We start from the raw sequence: 20,504 nt of genomic DNA on the forward strand, positions 1-20,504 counted from the left end.
GTAAGGCTTGGCATAAAGGAGACAATAAATGGTAGCTCTAATGATGGTGAAGATGTTAATGCACACAATCCTTCCAATTCAACAAGAGTGCCAATTTCCTCAAGAACAATTTCTCACCTCCTGGAATCTAATCTTTTGAGATCTAGTTCACAGCTCATATAATAAATAATAGGTAGAATTAGGCATGCTCAGAATAGGTGCATTAATAATGAAATATATAACAACAAATTATGATATATTAGAATAATGTACAGCCAATAAAATTGTTTTAAGGAATATTTGATGATGCAGATAACTATGCAAAATATAAATTGAGAGAGCATTGGGCGTTATACTATATGTTGGCAAACTGAATTTAAATATATATATTTATATATACTAAAGCAGGATATATGAAATAAGATCCCCATTAGAAATATAAAGAAATAAACCGAAACTTTAATTAAAATTGTATGTGTCTAACTTGTAGGTGTTTTTCATATCCTTTCTGATATTCTTCTACATTTAAAAAACATTTTTAAAATAAATATTATGTGTTACTGTAACGTGAAAGAATAACCTTCCAGAGAAGGAATCATATATTATATATAAGTGATTTTTAATAATAACAATATTTGAAAAGCATTTTTACTTAAAGGAACAAGGTTTTGTTTTTAGAGCTAATAACTCCATGTAAATATTGTGTACTAATGTCTCACTGTAGAGCCTTTTATGATTCTTAAAGAAATTTGTTTAACATACCTATTTAATCCTTAAAAGAGAGAAGTGAAATTCTATCTGGATCACATTTTTGGTTAAGTACAGAACCATAATGTAATCCAGATCTTAAAACCATAACATCAATGTTCTTGCCATTATAATATTTTATATTATATCCCCACTTATTGTACTAACATAATGGAATCAGTATGACAGACCTATAAGAAAATACATATGAATATATTTACAAAAAGTGTAAAACAAAAAAGATACAGGATGTTGGTAATAGTAATGCCAAATAGAGCTTTTAGATGCATATTCTATATATTTCCACAGCCTCATTTTACTTATCATACCTTTTTATATTTAAATATGGTAAGATTCAGTTGTAACATACTATTTCCCTTTGTTATCATGAAAAAAAACTGATTCTCAAATACAGAAAAATAATAGGTCTGCACCAAGCCTCTCATTTTACAGGTCAAGATAGAATGGAGAACACACTGACTGGCAAAGCCAAGATTGGAACTGCAGTGTTCTCATTCTCCTCAGTAAAGCTGTCTGCAAACTCGTCAAGTGTTTCATCAGATAACAGAAAGTTAAATAATCAAAATAGCTTAGCTCTGAGATATGATTTAGAAGACAAATCAATGGAATCAAATAAACATGTAGATATGAAGACCTTGGTAAATAGAACGATTCTCCACATGTTCTTTTTTTTTTAAAGATTTTATTTTTTATTAGAGAAAGCGAGAGAGAGAGCACAAGCAGGGGAGGGATGGAGAGAGAGAAGCAGGCTCCCCCTGAGATCATGACCTGAGTGGAAGGCAGACGTTTAACTGACTGAGCCACCCAGGTGCCCCTCACATGTTCATTTTAACATTACGAATCGGTAATGAGGGGAAAGATAAATCACAAGTAATTACTGAAAATAATACATCCTCATTCCTATACAAAACATAAAATACATATAAATCAGATCACTCAATGTAAAAACAAGTTTAAAAACAGAAAAACTTAAAAGAACTGGTGATTACAAAGACCTCTCCTGAACAAATTTTTCCTCCAAATGCAGCCCAAAGTTTTTTTATTTTTCTTCCTGTCTCCATAGAGTTTACTTGTACCACTAACTGTGTCACAGTACAGAGACAGAATTTCACCACTACCTAGATTTTGTCATTGTTGAATATATCTACAGTGGCTTATATATCACATTTTTAAGCCAACATTCATTTATCTTCATTTCAAAAATCTGTACATCATACTTATACTCAGTGCTTAATGGTAAAATTTAAATGTAAGTGCAATAAAAGGGGAATCCTTTAAAAAATTGTGATTAGATAGTACTTTAATTAGGGGTGCTGGGTGATCAGTCAGGTAAGTGTCTGACTCTTGATTTCAGCTGAGTTCATGATCTCAGGGTCCGAGATGGAGCCCCACGTCCCCTGGGCTCCATGCTCAGCAGGGGGCTGCTCAAGATACTCTCAGTTTCTCTATTCCTCTGCCCATCCTCCCTGTTTTCTCACGCTCTCCCTCTCTCAAATAAATAAATAAATCTTAAAAAAAAGAAAGTACTCTAATTAAAATTATAAATATTGTGGTGACATAAGTGTTTTCATACGCTGACAATGAGATGTGAAGAGTGTCTTTCCAGGAAGTCATTAGATATATCTATGAAGAGCCTTTTAAAAGTATGTATGCCTTTAAAAAGGTAAATTCCATAACTATGAATCTAGCCTAAGAATGTAATCAGCAACATTTTCAATATTCTCAAACTTCCTAAAAATATTTTATGACATTACTTTGTGGTAAAAAAAAATTAGAAGTAATTTACAAAAATGTAATAAAAAGTACTTAATTATGAATTTTAGTATATATATATATATGATAAAATTTATGCAGCCATTAAAATCATGCTTTGAATAAATATTTCATGCAGAACAAAATGCTTATGCTATGTTAATCAAAAAAATAAAAATATTAAATTTTGTTTTATGATGCCAATTTCTGGGTTGAATTCTTGGTTATTTTTCTTCTTTATTTTTATTTGTATTTAAATGTTTTCTACAATAAATACTTATTGATTTTATTATAGAAAAAAATAGTACTATTTTAAAACATAGTTTCATGTTAGATTTTCATTTGCCTTCAAAACAAAACGTTTAAAGATTTGGTTAGTAACATTTGGGTACTTTTCAAGTTATATAACAAAATTTACATGCTTTACATATAATATCCAGTGAATGCTAGAAAGTGAACTCAAATATTCATAATTGAATCATTCATGTAAGAAATAGGAAAGTATATAGGTATATACTGAGGAATATTACATGAAAATATCATGCTTCTTTCTAAAATCCATGCCTTTTTTATCTTCAAAAAACAAATATTTCAAGAACAGCTGGGTTTTTATTTTAGGAAAAAAGTAATCTTGACTCTCCTCACACCGTACACAAAAATTAACTCAAAGCTTAAAGGCTAAAACCATAAATCATCTAAGAAAAACAGAGAGATTAAAAAAAGTCATCATGGCCTTGGCATAGGCAAAAATTTCTTAGGTAGGATACAAAAAGAACAATAAAAATAATAAAAATGATACACCAGACTTCATCAAAGTTAAAAATCTCTGTTCTCTGAAAGATACCTTTTAAATAATTTTAAAAAGTAAGCCACAAACAACTCAAGTACAAAATAGGCAAAATAATTTGATAGATATTTCATAAAAGAGACTGGCAAGAAAAAATGCAAAGTTACTCAGTAACACTAGTTACTCGGCCACAAAAATTATATCAAATGAGATATTATCACAAGTTTACTGAAATAGCTAAAATTGAAAGCACTGTCTATGAAGTTTTTTGGCCAGATATCTCTTATGTCACTGATGGGAATAGCAAATAGTTTAACAACCTAAAAAAATAAACTGGCATTATTTTACCAAATTAGAATACACTTAGCATATGACTCAGCACTACCACTACTTGATATTTACCCAAGAGTTGTGAAAACATATGTCCACACAAGGATCCTTGTACAAATGCAGCAGCTTTATTCATAACAGCCGTGGAACAAACCCAAATGCCCATCATCAGGTGAAAGAGTAAACAAACTGTAGTCTGTACAGTAAGTGACAGGATACTTCTCAGCAATAACCATTGAAACAATTAATAGCTTGGATTAATCTCAAAACCCTTACGCTGAGCGAAAGTAGCCAGATACAGAGGAGTTCATACTGTTCGTCTTCATTCATCAGATTTTCTTGAATAAGTAAAACTAAGCAATAGTCACAAAACCAGATCAGTGGCTGTCTGCATCTAGAGTGAGGAAGTGGACTGCGCAGGTGTAGTCTGCCTCACAGAGACAGTACACACAGGGTAACACAGGCTAGATTCAGAAGGAAAAAGATAGTCCCCTGGCTATCAATGTGTTCATTTGGGCTGCAAAGCATATTATATGCACCAATAAAGGATAAAAGAAATAGTTTAGACTAAGTATATAAACAATAAAAATAAAAATAATTTTGCCATGATAATTATTTCAAATATCGTTAAGCATCAAGTTAAACTGAACATTCTATATCCATGAGAACCCTTGGGAAGTATCAAGCATGTCAGGCATTCTTTCATTCACTTAATAATTATTCACTCAACACCCACTAAGAGCCAGGCAATGTTTCAGGTGCTAAGGATAGAAGAGGACAAAACTGAAAAAAATTCTACTTAGCTGTTATCTTTCTGCTGAAACATAGCCCTTCAGCAAAAATGGTTTCCAGTGGTTAGAGATCAAATTTGCCCATCCCCACCGTGTTGGTGGGCTATTTGGTATATAATTTTTGGTATATAATTTTGCCCTCTACCAAATCAATTCAAGTCTTTATGGAATTGCCCTCAAAAGACAGATAACTAGTCTTATTCATTTTTTTTCTTTTAATATCACATATTCTCTGTCTTCCTGATAGTACAGTCTTGATAGGCTGACATTTCATTCACACGATTCTGAATCCCTTTCTCCCTTGCTCAACATGAAAACAAGAGTGGCTTCTTTATCTTCCTGTCCCCTGCTCTGATGCAAATCAAGGATTCCAGTGTTCCCTGAAAGAATTGTTTCAGCTTATTTAATACTAAATTAGTAAAGATTTTGACCAGTGAACTTCCTAAAACAACATCTAAATTCGGAAACGGAAAACATTCTTGTTCCTACCAACTAATTTGCAAAGTGAACAATTTAAATGACTTAATATTCCATTTACTTACCATTAAACTAAGTAGTTCTAATGAATGAATAAAACGCTAATGTCTGAGTCTTTATTTATATAAAGATAAAAATGTCTTGCACGTATAACTAACAGCATTGCATTCTCCTTCTAAACATCAGCTGACGATCAACACACCTTTCCTTTTCCAGAAACTTTCAGCGGTTCCCCATTTTCTAGAGAAGGTCCTTTAAATTTGTCTCTATTCCAACTTTCAACCTAAAATCTAGACATTCCCTTTATGTCTGATTCTGCTTCAATCCACTGATTCACTGCTCTCTCATATCCTCACTTTAATAAATGGATTAAAGAATTGTATCAATTGGTCCTATTAAGTTTGGGGGAAAAAAATAACGCTTCACTGCTGTTCAGGACTTTTAACTATTTGTTCTAAGACTTCAGAGCTTGGCCCCAAGAGAGCTGCCGGGGAAAGTGCCACAGAAGGCCTCCCCGCTGCAGGGGTTCAAGAGGCACAAGACCACCGAAGCCTGAAATAAGGCAAGGGGAGCCTGTCAGGATACTGTTCTCTTAAGTATATTAAATAAGGTATTTTTTACGCAGGGTCAGTGGCCATCTCCTATGTACTCCAGAAACATCCCTAGTTGTGTAAATATTTCATAAATTAGCAGATAAATCTTAAGACTGTTTTTGCCTAAAACGAGTCTGGGCGCACCTCATTGGACGGCTGGGAATCTGACTCAAAGTCTGGGTTCAGAAGTCTGACAAACCAGTTTGTGAGCTCTTTCTTCCCTCTTACTGGTTATTCAATCTCGGGGAATTTAATCTGCCTTTGTAGGCCTCAGTGTCACATATGAAAATGAGGATAATAATACCTGTCCCAATGCTATGTTGAGAATTCATCAAAACAGTATATATAAAACATCTGACACAGTGAACTTAATCATTGCTCCTTATAACAATTTATTTTCATTCCTAACATTAATATGTCTATGTGGACCGGCAGAGGGATCAGAGTGACTTGTGGATAAAGAAGTCCAAAGCAAATATCAAAGGTCATAATTTTATAAGGCCTGTAGATTTTTGAACACTATTTATAAATTTGATTGAAAATTTTCTGGGAAATCTATGTTCTCCATCCAAACTGTGTCTATATGCCTTACTTTTGGAATGACTATAAATATTGTCGCCTGAAAGTTCCAGTGGTTATCCTAATTTATTTATTATTATTTTTAAGAATTTATTTATTTATTCATGAAAGACAGAGCCAGAGAGCCAGAGACACAGGCAGAGGGAGAAGCAGGCTCCATGCAGGGAGCCCGATGCAGGACTCAATCCTGGGACTCCACGGTCATGACCTGGGCTGAAGGCAGACGCTCAACCGCTGAGCCACCCGGCGTCCCTGTCATCCTAATTTATTAAGGGCAATTCCAATACTGACAACAACACATTTTAATCAATCACATTCATCTACCCTACCCCCAATACATGACACCATATTTAAAAAATAATAATATTAAGGGAAATTTGATGTTAGTTTTAATACTTTACCTCACCAGTTTTCAGACTTCCCTCACACTTGCACACAGGAACTCTTCTCTGAAGCACCAAAGGTTAATCAAACAAAATCAACAAACATTCAGTGTTTAATAAATGACTGCATGGGTAGGTGTTAATGTTATGAGGAGATCATCTAGAAAGAAATAAAGGAAAGGCTGATGCAATAGTCCACTGTCAAGATTCCAAGAGAATAAGGCAACCTGTGTCCTTGGGTTTATGAAGGGGGAGGAACTCAGTTACTCTCCCAGGCGGGATGAAGGGAAACACAGAAGTATAAAATTGGGTTACTGGTCAGCAATTCCATTCCTTTTCTTGACTTCCCTCAAATCAGAGCAGCAGTGAGAAGGTCTTAAGGGGACACAAGTGGTTAACAGTAACTTTTCAAAACCTTAAAATGCCAGGTAAGGTGATACTGCTCTATTAATGATCCGAAATCAGAGGATCTCTAGGAAATATTTTCCTGACTGGAATTTATACATCCTACTAACCAGGGAGACCTGGCGGGTGTCCACAGTGCGCTGAGTGAGGACAAAACAGTCATTGCAAGTTTTCAGCATATGTACTCCATACTGGTAGCCAGATGAAAGCATGATACCTGAACTCTAGTACAAACTGACATTTATTGATAACGAAATTCTTTACTTAATTAAAGATTAAAGTGTTAATAACTAACACCTTAATAACGAAATCCTACTCTACTGGTTGTGAAAATTCTGGCCCTCCCCCTTAACCTCACCATGGAAAAAAAGAAATTTTATACGTATAACTATACATATGCAGTCTCTGCCTCCAGTTCCTAGCAGAGAGCATCTCTAACCCTTGTAATTTCCTAAGTGATAAGACCACTAGGAGCATCTCTTGCTCTAATATTTGGTCTTTGACACGGAACTCCTAAATCACTTACAATTGATAGAAGTGTCTGTTGTAAGGGAGGGTTGATGGAAGGGAGGTGGGTGGGAAGATGGGGTAAATAGGTGATGAGTATTAAGGAGGGCACTTGTTGGAATGGGCTTTGGGGGTTATGTAAGTGATGCATCACTAAATTCTACTCCTGAAACCAATACTCTGCTAAATGCTAATTTGAATTTGAATTTAAAAAATAAAATAGAAAAAAAGGAGTGTCTTTTGTTCTAATGAGGCAACTCTCGGTGGGCTCCTAAATGGCTCTTTGCTGGGAGCTGGTCATCAGAAACACCACGCCATGATTACAAGCTTGTAACTTTCAGCCTCACTCCTATCCTCTGGGAAGGGGAGAGAGGCTGGAGATTAAGTTAATGACTGATCATTTCTTTGTGATGTGGCCTCCATAAAAATCCCAGAAGTATGGGGATCAGAGAGCTTCTGGTTTGGTGAACACATCTACCTGACAGGAGGTGGCACACCCAACTCCAGTGGGGACAGAAGCTCCTTCCTTTGGGATCCTTCTCAACTTCAGCCTATGCATCTCTTCATCTGGTTCCTTGTTCATGTCCTTTATTACATTTTTTGTAATAAACTGATAAATGTAAGTACGCATTTCCCTGATTTCTGTGAGACAGTCTAGAAAATCAATATTAAAGAGGATGAAGGAAACTCCAATTTGTAGCTGGTGAGTCAGAAGTACAAGTGACAATCTGGGCCTTGCCTTAGTTATCTGAAGCGTGGCAGTCCTATGGGACGGAGCCCTTATCTTGTGAGATCGGATGTTAACACTGAGTAGATAGTCTCAGAATTATGAGACACTCAGCTGATATAGACAATTGCTTCCTGTGGAAAAGAGCCCACACATCTGGTGTTAGTGGTACCACTATGAGTGGTATGTATGAGTAAAGGAAAACACAGGAGTGTTTTTCCCATACGCTCACTCTGACTCAGTTTCTTCATCCTTTCTTTTCGTTTCGTTTCGTTTCTTCATATTAAAAAAAGAATACTTCACAGATTTTTTTTTGGTAAAAAATTAATGAGTTAACATTTGGAAATAATTTAGAATAGTTAACATCTTATAATTATTGTTACTATGATCATTACTGGCTATGTACTTATCTTTGTTTACATATAAGCAACAATTCCTACTTAGATACCCCCCCCTTTTTGTAAAATCTTGAGCACTCCCCCCTGAGTGTGAAGCCCAACACAAGCTCAATCTCATGACCCCTGAGATTATGACCTGAGCTGAAATCAGGAGTCCAACACTTAACCGACTGAGCCACCCATGTGCCCCCCTCTTTGGGGTTTCTAAGCAAAATCCTTCCATCATATCACTTCCATGTCGCTACTTCTCATCTCAGACCATGCATTATTTATGGATTGGCCAAAGTTAGATAGTGAAAGAGATTACTTGTCATAGTTTCATAGAACATACAATCATTCTTTTGAAGACCAGGATTTTTAAAAATCATGACTCATATTCATTTCATTCGACAGATGGCAACTGAAGCCCAGAAAGATTAATTAACTTGCCCTCAACCATAGGCCCTTAGTGGGTCAGCCAGGAGTAGGATCCACTACGGTAGAATGCTGATGCAAACCTACCACACAACTTCAAATTTGTCCAAAGTGTTTCTAGATGGACTGCAGAAACACTAGTCGTTTTAAATACCTCTTCGTTCAAATATCTAATTGTTCCAGCTTGGGAGGATCACTAGTTAGCATTCCATACCAGTTAGGAGTTAGAAATATCCTTCAGTGCATTTTAATTCTAAGTGGCCCCAGAGTAGAATGAAAAAGTTAACATGCTCCCCTAACAAGTACTTATGTTACCAAAAAGAAATCATTTAGAAAATAGGAAAATAAAAAGGATTTATATGTCTGCATTTAATATTGAAACAGGCCTACATGCTCCCATAAAATCTCTGAAATAATCTTTTTTAAAAACAGCATTATTCAATAATTGATATGTGAAAATTATAATTCTGACTCAGTAACAAAGATTTAATTATATTGCATATGCTTCATTCTTCAATAAAATAGAAAAATGTAATCCATTTTAGAAAAAAATTCGATAGAAGTGATGGTTAAGTTTGACATTTGGAATTTAATAATGCAGCCAACTTCCTACTGAACAATACCATTCAGTTGCCTAGCAGGTGTCTAAAATTCAACATGTCTAAAATAAACTCTATGTCCACCCTCAAATCATCTCCTCCTACATTATTCCCCTCTCAGGACATTGAACCAAATAACGCCCTCAGAAACCCAAGACTTCCCTGACATTCCCGTATCCTACACCTGCCAGAGCCAGACATGCATCCAGCTCCCATATTTCAAATATCTTTTCATTTTACCCACTTCCATCACACCTCACGACCACTCCTCCGCTCTAAGTAGGCATCACCGCCTACACTGAATTCATGGGACACTACCATGCCTTCCTACTCAGCCTCCCTAAAGAGAATGGCTCTTCTTCAATCCATTCTCCACACTGAATCCATAGTGATCTTTTCCTAAGACAAATGTGATTGTGTCTGCTGTCTTTGAAATCCATTCGGTGGCTTCCCAGTTTTTAAATCCATTCAGTGGATCTTATTCATTTAATTACCCATGAAATACAATAACAAATCAAACCCACATAAAAAACAAACTAGGACACTACTAATGCCCCATATTTAGTCAAAATATTCATCCCCAGTTCATGCACCTACCTCACTTAACACATGACAATAAACACCCTAAATTCCATTATCATAATTGATCTTGCTTGCTTTATATAGTCTTGTTGCATCTCTATATTCTTAAAATGTCTATTTTTAAATTTTAGTTGGTTTTAGTTTTTCAAACTATATCATGTTATTTATCATCTTTGAGGGATATAACTATTATATTATCAAACTTCATTCATATATTCATTTTAACTAACATATACTATCCTCTTATACTGAAATATCACAGTTCATTCATCAGCTTTCTAACTGATAGGTCTACAGATTATTTTCAGTTTTATTTTTATAAACAGTAGTACTATGAAATATTTGTCTATGTGGAAGAAATTTTGAGTGTATGACTATGAGTGATGGGTTATATGTGAATGTTCAGATTTCAGGAATAAGGCACTGCTAACTAAAATTATTATAAAAATGTGGAGATCTGGGTGGGTCAGTCAGTTAAGTGACTGACTCTTGGTTTCGACTCAGGTCATGATCTGGGGTCCTTGATCCCCTGCGTCAGGCTCCACACTTAGCGCAAAGTCTACTTAGGATTTGTCTCTCCCTCTCCCTCTGCTCCTCCCTACCTTGTCCTCACTCCTCACTCTCTCATTCTCTCTCTCAAATCAATCAATCAATCAATCAATCTTTTAAAAGTGTGAGATGCATCACTTCTGACACTTGGTATTATCAGTAAATTTAATTTTTGCCAATTAAATGGATATAAATATGTCCTGATAGCTTTGGTCTGTGTTTCTCTGATCACTATTGATGTTAATTTTTCCTTCATAAGTTTTTGTTGCTATATGTGTTTCCTTTTCTAAGAACTATCTATTCATTCCTATCACACATTTCTTCCTATTGGGTTATTTGCACTTTTTTTTTTATTAATAATAGTGTGTGTATATATATATTTCTTTTAACATCTACAGTTTGTAACTACTCTTTTAAGGTATATTTTAATGAAACAACTTTCTCAACTTTAATATGGTCAAATTTATCCATATTTCCTTTTATGTTCAATGTTTTTTGTGTAGTATTTTAGAATTTTTCCTTAATTCAAGGTCTTATAAATGCTTATTTTTTTCTTTCTTTTTTAATAATAAATTTATTTTTTATTGGTGTTCAATTTGCCAACATACAGAATAACACCCAGTGCTCATCCTGTCAAGTGACCCCCTCAGTGCCCGTCACCCAGTCACCCCCACCCCCCACCCTCCTCCCCTTCCACCACCCCTAGTTCGTTTCCCAGAGTTAGGAGTCTTCCATGTTCTGTCTCCCTTTCTAATATTTCTTACCCATTTCGTCTCCCTTCCCCTCTATTCCCTTTCACTATTATTTATATTCCCCAAATGAATGAGAACATCTAATGTTTATCCTTCTCCGATTGACTTATTTCACTCAGCATAATACCCTCCAGTTCCATCCTCGTTGAAGCAAATGGTGGGTATTTGGCATCTCTAATGGCTGAGTAATATTCCATTGTATACATAAACCACATCTTCTTTATCCATTCATCTTTCGATGGACACCGAGGCTCCTTCCACAGTTTGGCTATTGTGGACATTGCTCTTAGAAACATCAAGGTGCAGGTGTCCCTGCATTTCATTGCATCTGTATCTTTGGGGTAAATCCCCAGCAGTGCAATTGCTGGGTCGTAGGGCAGGTCTATTTTTAACTTTTTGAGGAATCCGCAAACTACCAAAACTGGAACAGGAAGAAATAGAAAATCTGAACAGGCCAATAACCAGGGAGGAAATTGAAGCAGTCATCCAAAACCTCCCAAGACACAAAGGTCCAGGGCCAGATGGCCTCCCAGGGGAATTCTATCAAACGTTTAAAGAAGAAACCATACCTATTCTACTAAAGCTGTTTGGAAAGGTAGAAAGAGATGGAGTACTTCCAAATTCGTTCTATGAGGCCAGCATCACCTTAATTCCAAAACCAGACAAAGACCCCACCAAAAAGGAGAATTATAGACCAATATCCCTGATGAACATGGATGCAAAAATTCTCAACAAGATACTAGCCAATAGGATCCAACAGTACATTAAGAAAATTATTCACCATGACCAAGTAGGATTTATTCCCGGGACACAAGGCTGGTTCAACACTCGTAAAACAATCAATGTGATTCATCATATCAGCAAGAGAAAAACCAAGAACCATATGATCCTCTCAACAGATGCAGAGAAAGCATTTGACAAAATACAGCGTCCATTCCTGATCAAAACTCTTCTGAGTGTAGGGATAGAAGACATCAACATCTTAAAAGCCATCTACGAAAAGTCCACAGCAAATATAATTCTCAATGGGGAAGCACTGGGAGCCTTTCCCCTAAGATCAGGAACAAGACAGGGATGTCCACTCTCACCACTGCTATTCAACATAGTACTGGAAGTCCTAGCCTCAGCAATCACACAACAAAAAGACATTAAAGGCATTCAAATTGGCAAAGAAGAAGTCAAACTCTCCCTCTTCGCCGATGACATGATACTCTACATAGAAAACCCAAAAGACTCCAGCCCAAGATTGCTAGAACTCATACAGCAATTCGGTAGCGTGGCAGGATACAAAATCAATGCCCAGAAATCAGTGGCATTTCTATACACTGAGAATGAAGAAAGAGAAATTAAGGAGTCAATCCCATTTACAATTGCATCCAAAAGCATAAGATACCTAGGAATAAACCTAACCAAAGAGGTAAAGGACTATACCCTAAAAACTAGAACACTTCTGAAAGAAATTAATTTTTTTCAACTAAAAATTCTAGTTTTATTGTTGACTTTAATAAATCCAAAGTTTATCTTGATTTATTACATGAGTTAGGCATCCAACTTCATATTTTCCACATGGATTACCATCTTATTTCCAGATCCATTTATTGAAGAAATCTTCTCTCCCCACACTGATCTGCAGCACTCCTGCCATATTCTGAATGTCCAACATGTGTAAGTCTACTTCTAGAGTTCTAGAGTCTCTATGCTATTCTATTAAGTAATTTGTCTACCCATTGTGACCCCTTGTACCAATACTACAGTCTTAATTACTCTAATTTTATAAGAGCTCTGCAGCTTTCTCATTCAGAAGTATCCCGTAATCTGTTATTTCATAAAAATTCTAGTACTTTCCTTTCCGTTGTCCATCTCTGAGCTATGTTCTTTTCTCTTCCTTTCCTTTCTTTTCTTTTTCTAGATATAATTGATGCAGAACATTATGTAAGTTTAAGGTGTACAAAATGTTGATTTAATGGTACTTAAATAATTGAGGAATTGATAGATAAATAAATAAGTGTATCTCAAAAATTAATTCATAGTGTATGCTCATTCTGGGTACTTAAAACTGTTTAAAATTTAGGACTAAAAGAGATCTGAGAAACCACCTACTCCAAACCTTTTTTTTTTTTTAAATAATGGAGACACATAAGACCAGAAGGATCAACTTTTTTTAAGTCAAAAAGCCAGTTTTAAGGAGAACATGAAATTTTCAGTCAAGTACAGTTTACACAGCATCACCTGCCTGTATATAAAATATTAAATGTGTGGCAACATTCCTAAATAAAGTTAATATTCTAAAATAATAAATAATAGAAAATACAATTAAAACCCTAAAGTCATTTCCATTTGCTCAAGACAAATATTAATGTACAACATTAAACAAGTCTTAAAAATAAGGAGAATACAGTTTAATTTTACAACTTAAGTATGAGAAAAAATTACTAGTTTTGCCTTGCATCATTAAATTTCACATTTTGAGATTTAAGACTGAGCATTAAGGACTTAAATCAGCAAAGCTGTACTTTTTTGTACTTGCAGAATAAGCTGTCATAGTTTTGCTGAATCAGACGATGACATATTTTTGTGACCAATCTAGATGGCTCTATTCAACAAATGACAAAGTGATCATTCCAAACTGATGAGATCCACCAAAACACATTTCCACTTTCAGCCAAGCAGCAGCTCAACTGATTTAACAAAGAAGTAGAGAAGGAGGATTTTTCTCTGGGATTTTAACCAAAGATGAGCATATCAATCCCCATGTTCATCTATCAAAAACCGATAGACTCATAAAGTTCTCCTCTTTGAATAATTCTAGCATAAAGGCATAAAATATGCATATAAACTACCTAAATGGGTCTAGGCTCAGTCACTTCCAATGTACTTTCAATTTTTTTTGCCAGTCAAAAATTACAGTGAGTCAAACTCATTTTGAAAAAGAGGAAGATAGAATTTCTTCAATTGAGCAAGAGCATTACTGCAATCTAAAGTGAAAGAAAAGTTGAAAATACTCTTTTAACAAAACTAATTTTTGGAAACGCTCTTCTGTGTTTCCTAAGCCTCATATAACCAAATAGTATCAATGAAATTATGTTTATTCACATACTTTGATTAATGAATAACCTCAAAAATATCTGTAGCATTAAAAGTAGACTACATCCATTAAACAAAGGCAAAACTCATGTCCTCATGTCAGTAATTTAGATTCTCTTTTTCAAAAGGTACAAACATTCCAAATGGGTCTCAAAGCTTGTCTTTTGTTATATTTATTAAAAAAAAAAAAAACTTTTGCTAAGTAGAGAATTAATATAAACTAGATTTCAAGAAAAACAATATTTAATATAATGATAATAAAACTAATTTCAAGCATCCTAAGTATGTTAGAAGCACCCCTATACTAGGAGTATTATGGAAATATTTTAATAAATCTAGAAGTTGTTAACAAAAAGCATAGAGAAAGTTATTTGGAATAACTGCAGAAAATGAATCCCTGTAACTTGACTTAAAAAAATCACCACTTTAAAAATCATTAGGTTTCTTATGTAGTCATTGAAACTGGTCCATAAAGAAGGATATAATAGTGAGCTAATGCGACGTTAATTGTGTACTTGAAATTAGAAAGGCATCAATCTGGTGCCCATAGATTGAATCTGGCCATCAATATATGTTTTGTTTAAAAAGTTGTTTGTTTTAAAAAAAAAGTTTGTTTTATTGTTTTTGGAAATCTGTAGGTGTGTCATGTGTCCTTACCTTTTGCTACCATCTCCTCTATCTCACTTCAGTAGCTTTTCCCTTTTATGTTATGTGTTTAGCCTCCAAGGGCTTTTCCTTCTGGAAGCCTAAACTTTAAATTCAGTCCAGTTTGAATGTTCACAAAATTGTTCCTTCCGTACCATCATCGAACACTGGAATTATTAAAATTGGAAGGTACCTTGGAGGTTAGCTAACTCTTCTCATTTCTTCCAACAAGACTCCTGAGGCTGAGAAAGTAGCTTTCCCACAGTTAAATGGACATTAAAGTTCTGACAAAATGCTCTTCTAACTCAATAGCTTAAAAAAAAATTCCCTATTTCAAAGTTTCATGTTTTGTCAAGAGTCACCACAACTCTCATCTCTATAAAAGCAACATTTGCTTCATAAGCACTTACCCCTGAGTGCAGGTAACAGGGATCTCTCCTTCTTGTCATCACATTTGTTACATTCACTGAAGTACAGGAGTAAGAAGACGTCAACAAGAACCCACATCAGTGAAGTGGCTAGAACCACCTTGCAGTAAACAAACCTCCTCATGTCTTCCCTTGATTTCTAGTTAACACATAGATTGGACACAGATGCTACAGTGATAAATCCAAGCCACAGGGGTGAGCTCCAATGTAAAAGCAGGATGCATCCCACTGTATTAAAAAAAGGAGGAGGAAAAGAAAATTTCATTATTGTATAGTTTGTTTTGCATAAAAGAGATATAACATGAGATTTAATATTTCCATCTATATCAGCACTCAGCCTTCAAATTCAGAATGAAAAACCTAAATAAGTGAAAACTGTAAGCAAGCCAGGTGGCTAAAATTCTAACAGCTAATCCCAGATCTGTCACTACTCTGCTGGGCACTTGACAACTCTTTGATTTCTTCAGATTGTATTCTTTTCTTAAGAAGTCCTATCATGAAACTCTGTAGAGCACCAGATTGTCAAATAGAGGAACCCTGAATTTACCGATTCAGCACTTCTGAGGAGCCAATACTGCAGAATCAGAAATCATCCTGGGATACAATATATGATAGTAGCTAAGAACTGACCTTTATACACAGATAGGCCTGCATTGTTCACCTTTCTGTGGGACTCTTTAAAAAAATTTTTTTTAATATTTATTTACTTATTTGAGAGAGCTAGCATGAATGGGAGGGACAGAGGGAGATGGAGAAAGAACCTCAAGGGATCCCTGGGTGGCTCAGCGGTTTAACCCCTGCCTTTGGCCCAGGGCGTGATCTTGGAGACCCGGGATCAAGTCCCACATCGGGCTCCCTGCATGGAGCCTGCTTCTCCCTCTGCCTGTGTCTCTGTGTCTCTCTCTATGTGTGTCTTTCATGAATGAATGAATAAATAAAATCTTAAAAAAAAAAAAAGGAAAGCAAATCAAAAAAAAAAAAAGAAAGAAAGAAAGAAAGAACCTCAACTCAAGCAGACTCCATACTGAGCCTAGAGCCCGACGTGAGGCTGGATCTCACCCCACAAGATTACAACCTGAACCAAAGAGTCAGACACTTAACAGAGTGTGCCACCCAGGCTCCCCTCTGGGGAGCCCTTTTAAGCCTCTGTTTTCTTGTCTATAAAATGAAAATTAAAATGCCAAACCTAAAGATTTGCTATAAGGACTAACCACAATAATGCTTGTAAAACATCCTGCAGAATAGATAATTATTAATATTAACATGAAACAAACAAAAATTCTCAAATTCTCAAAAAGGACTAATGTATGAAATAAGTCATCAGTTACTTAGCTGTAAAAACCCACCTGGTCTGCAAAGAAAATATCCACAACAAATGTATATTTTAGAATACATATTACACATTCAAAAAAATTAGCAGAAGGAAAACAAAATATTAAAGTGACTTAAAATAACCAAAGCACAAATTCTAAAAAAAAAACATAAAATATAAGTGCAAAATTATTGAGAGATATTCAAAGGAAGTGTAGAATTAACAATGTAAACATATTTTTTAAATTTATACTATAAAGAGTAATGGCTACCTCATTAATTTATTTACAATAAATTTATAGCTAAACCATGTACTGTAAATATAACAAGCCAAAAATATTCTCATATCATTTGCTACATTTAAAATAATATCAGGGTGCCTGGGTGGCTCAGTAGGTTAAGCATCTGCCTTAGGCTCAGATCATGATCCCGGGGTCTTGGGATTGAGTCCCCCATCCAGCTCCTTGCTCAGTGGGGAGCCTGCTTCTCCCACTCCCTCTCTCTGCTGCTCCCCCTGCACTCTTTCTCTCTCTGTTAAGTGAATAAATAAAATCTTCAAAAAAGTAAAAATAAAAAATAAAATAAAATAATATCAATTGTGGGGCTCCTGAGTGGCTCAGTCAGTTGGGTGTCCAACTCTTGATTTCAGCTCCCGTCATGATCTCAAGGGTGGTGGGACTGAGCCCCATGTTGGTTGCTTGGGATTCTCTTTCCCTCTCCCTCTGCCCCTCCCTCACCCCCACTCACTCTCTCTCTAAAAAAATAAAATAAAATAATATCAACTGAAATATAAAATTTCTGATGTGAGCTGGAAGTAACATAACATAAGTAACATAGTGTTGGAAGATATTGGGAAGAAGAGCTATTAAATACAAAGATACTTGGAATATTTCATAAATACCTGTCTCAAAAACATCAAAGTGCAATTTGCTGAGGGAGCTCTTTAAATTAATGGCAGTTGACTCTGGATCATAAAGCAAAACAAATGCTGCTGCCTGTTATAACCTACCCAGACTCATAATGAATTAAAATTTAGAGTGACGGTTGAAAAAAATCAGAACAGAGTCTATTTTCAATATCTACATTAAATTTACATGTATTTAGCATACAAAGATTAAAAAAAGAAAGGTGCAAAATGTGCAAATCTAGGGAATACATGATATTTGGGGTTTATCTGTTTGCTTATTATTTTTCTTGAAAAAATGGCATGTTAATTATCTCCTTTATTTCACTTCAACTCCATTTTTCCATAAATAGTATAACTAAACATTGGAACTCAACCATTAAACTTGATAACAGGGGAATAATTGCCTATGTATATTTCCTGTTGCTTTGTGTATTCTTTACTGAATAGGAGATATGAAACAATTCAAGTCAAATGTTCTTTCTTTGGTCCTATGATAAAGTAGTTCCCTTCAGTTTATTGTGGAAAAAAAGTCCCACAGAAAAGCATATATGACACTGATGGTTACCAAATGGCCATTCCCCAGATTTAGGACAGGAATATCTTAAAATAAAAGATCCTATAATAAAATATCTTATATGTTATACAGAGATCTATAATAAAAGGCATAACCAATATCATCCCTGGCTCTGTCATCAAATGAAAAGATATCTCTGGGTAGGCATTTTGCTGCTCTGTGCTTCACTGCCTTTACTTGTAACATATTTCCTGTCGTATTCACCTCACAAAATATTGTAAGGCTTAAGTGAGATAAAGTATGAGAACATTTTTAAATGAAAATATAAAAAATATTATAATAAAAAATGTGAAATCACTTAATATTAAATATTAAAAATGTCTAAGATAAGACATTTCCTAATAAGAGCTTAACAGTTAAGGTTATTCAGAATTTAATATTAACTTTAGTTATAATAAAAAGTCAAAACCATATCTTATTGCCATTTCAAGCATTATTCAAATTATTCTAATTTCATAGCCTGATAGAGTTATATATCAAGTCATTAGCACTGAGGGAAGTCTCCTAACTATTTTAAGTGATAAAACTACACTACTATTTTAATTTTTGTTTATTCGTAAAACAGTCTTTCCTCATATATTTCAAGTTCTATATATCTTTCTCTCTCTGTCTCTCTGTCTCTCTGTCTCTCTGTCTCTCTCTCTCTCTCTCTATATATATATATATATATCAAGGTATATCTCTACCTTGAGAACACCTCTACCTTAAAAATACACTAAATTTTATCATTTATAAGTTTTATCTGCTGGCACTCGTGTAATAGTAATCTCATATATTCTTATACACTTCACAAGAACAAAACTGATTGAGCAAAAAGATGGTATAATATACACACTAACAGTAACCAAATAAGCACAGTTGGTGGCCCACGTTAATTTAAGAGAATCAGCATCTGTATACTGTTTTTATTCCAATAAGCTTCTACTTATTTGCAAACACTTCTCGATTTCTCAAACCAAATCCAAGTTCTGCAATAGCACTGGCTTGCCAAACCAATGTGGAACATGACTAACTTGCATAAACTACAGCCTCTTCTATCTGAAAACACAGCCCCTTTCCTAATTGTTTCACTCTCTTTTGAGCAGTTATTTCTCTCTAAAAGTATTTCTCTAGGTGGGAATACTTTTATTTTTTTAGGCAGCAATACTTTTAAAAGAAAATCATCAAGTACCATCTTGCTAGTCAATTGCCTTTCTTTTTCTTCTCGCCCACCAAATCATATCAGACAGATATTCTATGACCTATTACAGGATTTTTGTTTAAACATATGCACCATTTTCTTATTGATCAAAAATAGATTTCAAATTTTAAAACATCTAGATAGAGCTTAGGAATTTAGTGAATACGTTTTTAAATAAGGAGAAAAAGGGTTTTTGTTTGTTTTTGAATTAGGAGGTTATCACTTGCATGGAGAGTCTACTTTAGTTGCTACTAGACATATTTTTTTTCTGTACTCATATATTTTATTTTGTAGAAAATTGCATAATAGGTGCAAATTTATTCAATCTACTTTGTGAGGCTATATGTGAGGCTGCCAAAGGATCCCGGGAGCTAGTATAGGATTGCTGCTAGTGCTCCTAGAAGTCTCAGGCACCAGCATACTTCAAATGTCTTACATAGCTATGCAGGAGCTTCTGTGAGCTGATGACTGGACAAATGTGCAGAATTTGCTATACGGACTGATAAATCTAATGTGTAAGCACTGAAACAAATACTCTGCATCAGCCACAGGTATGCTTGACAGGAAGACTGATCTATGTATGAATGAAGATCAAAAGATCAAGATGAGCTACCCATAGCCTAAACCAATGGGTCCACTATAAAAAAATCACAAACACACAGGAATGTATACTAAGAGAGAAAGAAGCAACAATGATGCCAAATGAATGTCTATGTGGAAAAAGTGGAATAGAATTTTTTTAAAAAGGCCTTCACTTGCATTTCAACTAAGGAAAGTTGAATAAATCATATCATAAAATGTGACTGTTAGGAGGCACCTTAGCATAAGATCTAAAATTATGTAGTGCAGAGTTAGAATGCCATGGGTTGAATCCGAATTCCAATGTTGACTAATTGTATGACTTAATTCAAGTTACTTATATCTATGCCTCAGTTTCCTAATCAGAAAATGTGAACAATAATAACCTCACAGGCTATGATGAGTATTGAATAAACTAATGCAT

The 20,504-nt window shown here is 34.9% G+C and overlaps 1 protein-coding gene across 4 annotated transcripts in view; it reads right to left on the reverse strand.

Moving 5' to 3' along the window:
- Nucleotides 1-20,504, reverse strand: part of GALNT13 (polypeptide N-acetylgalactosaminyltransferase 13) — a 537,911-nt gene that overhangs the window by 412,414 nt on the left and 104,993 nt on the right. For all 4 annotated transcript variants that reach the window (XM_077883057.1, XM_077883055.1, XM_077883056.1 and 1 more), the window contains one exon: nt 15,512-15,757. In XM_077883057.1, the coding sequence (XP_077739183.1) occupies nt 15,512-15,653 (142 nt within the window). In that variant the 5' untranslated portion in view covers nt 15,654-15,757. The remainder of the gene's footprint in view (nt 1-15,511; nt 15,758-20,504) is intronic.

The sequence above is a fragment of the Canis aureus genome, chromosome 34 (assembly GCF_053574225.1).
Source record: "Canis aureus isolate CA01 chromosome 34, VMU_Caureus_v.1.0, whole genome shotgun sequence".
NCBI lineage: Eukaryota > Metazoa > Chordata > Mammalia > Carnivora > Canidae > Canis > Canis aureus.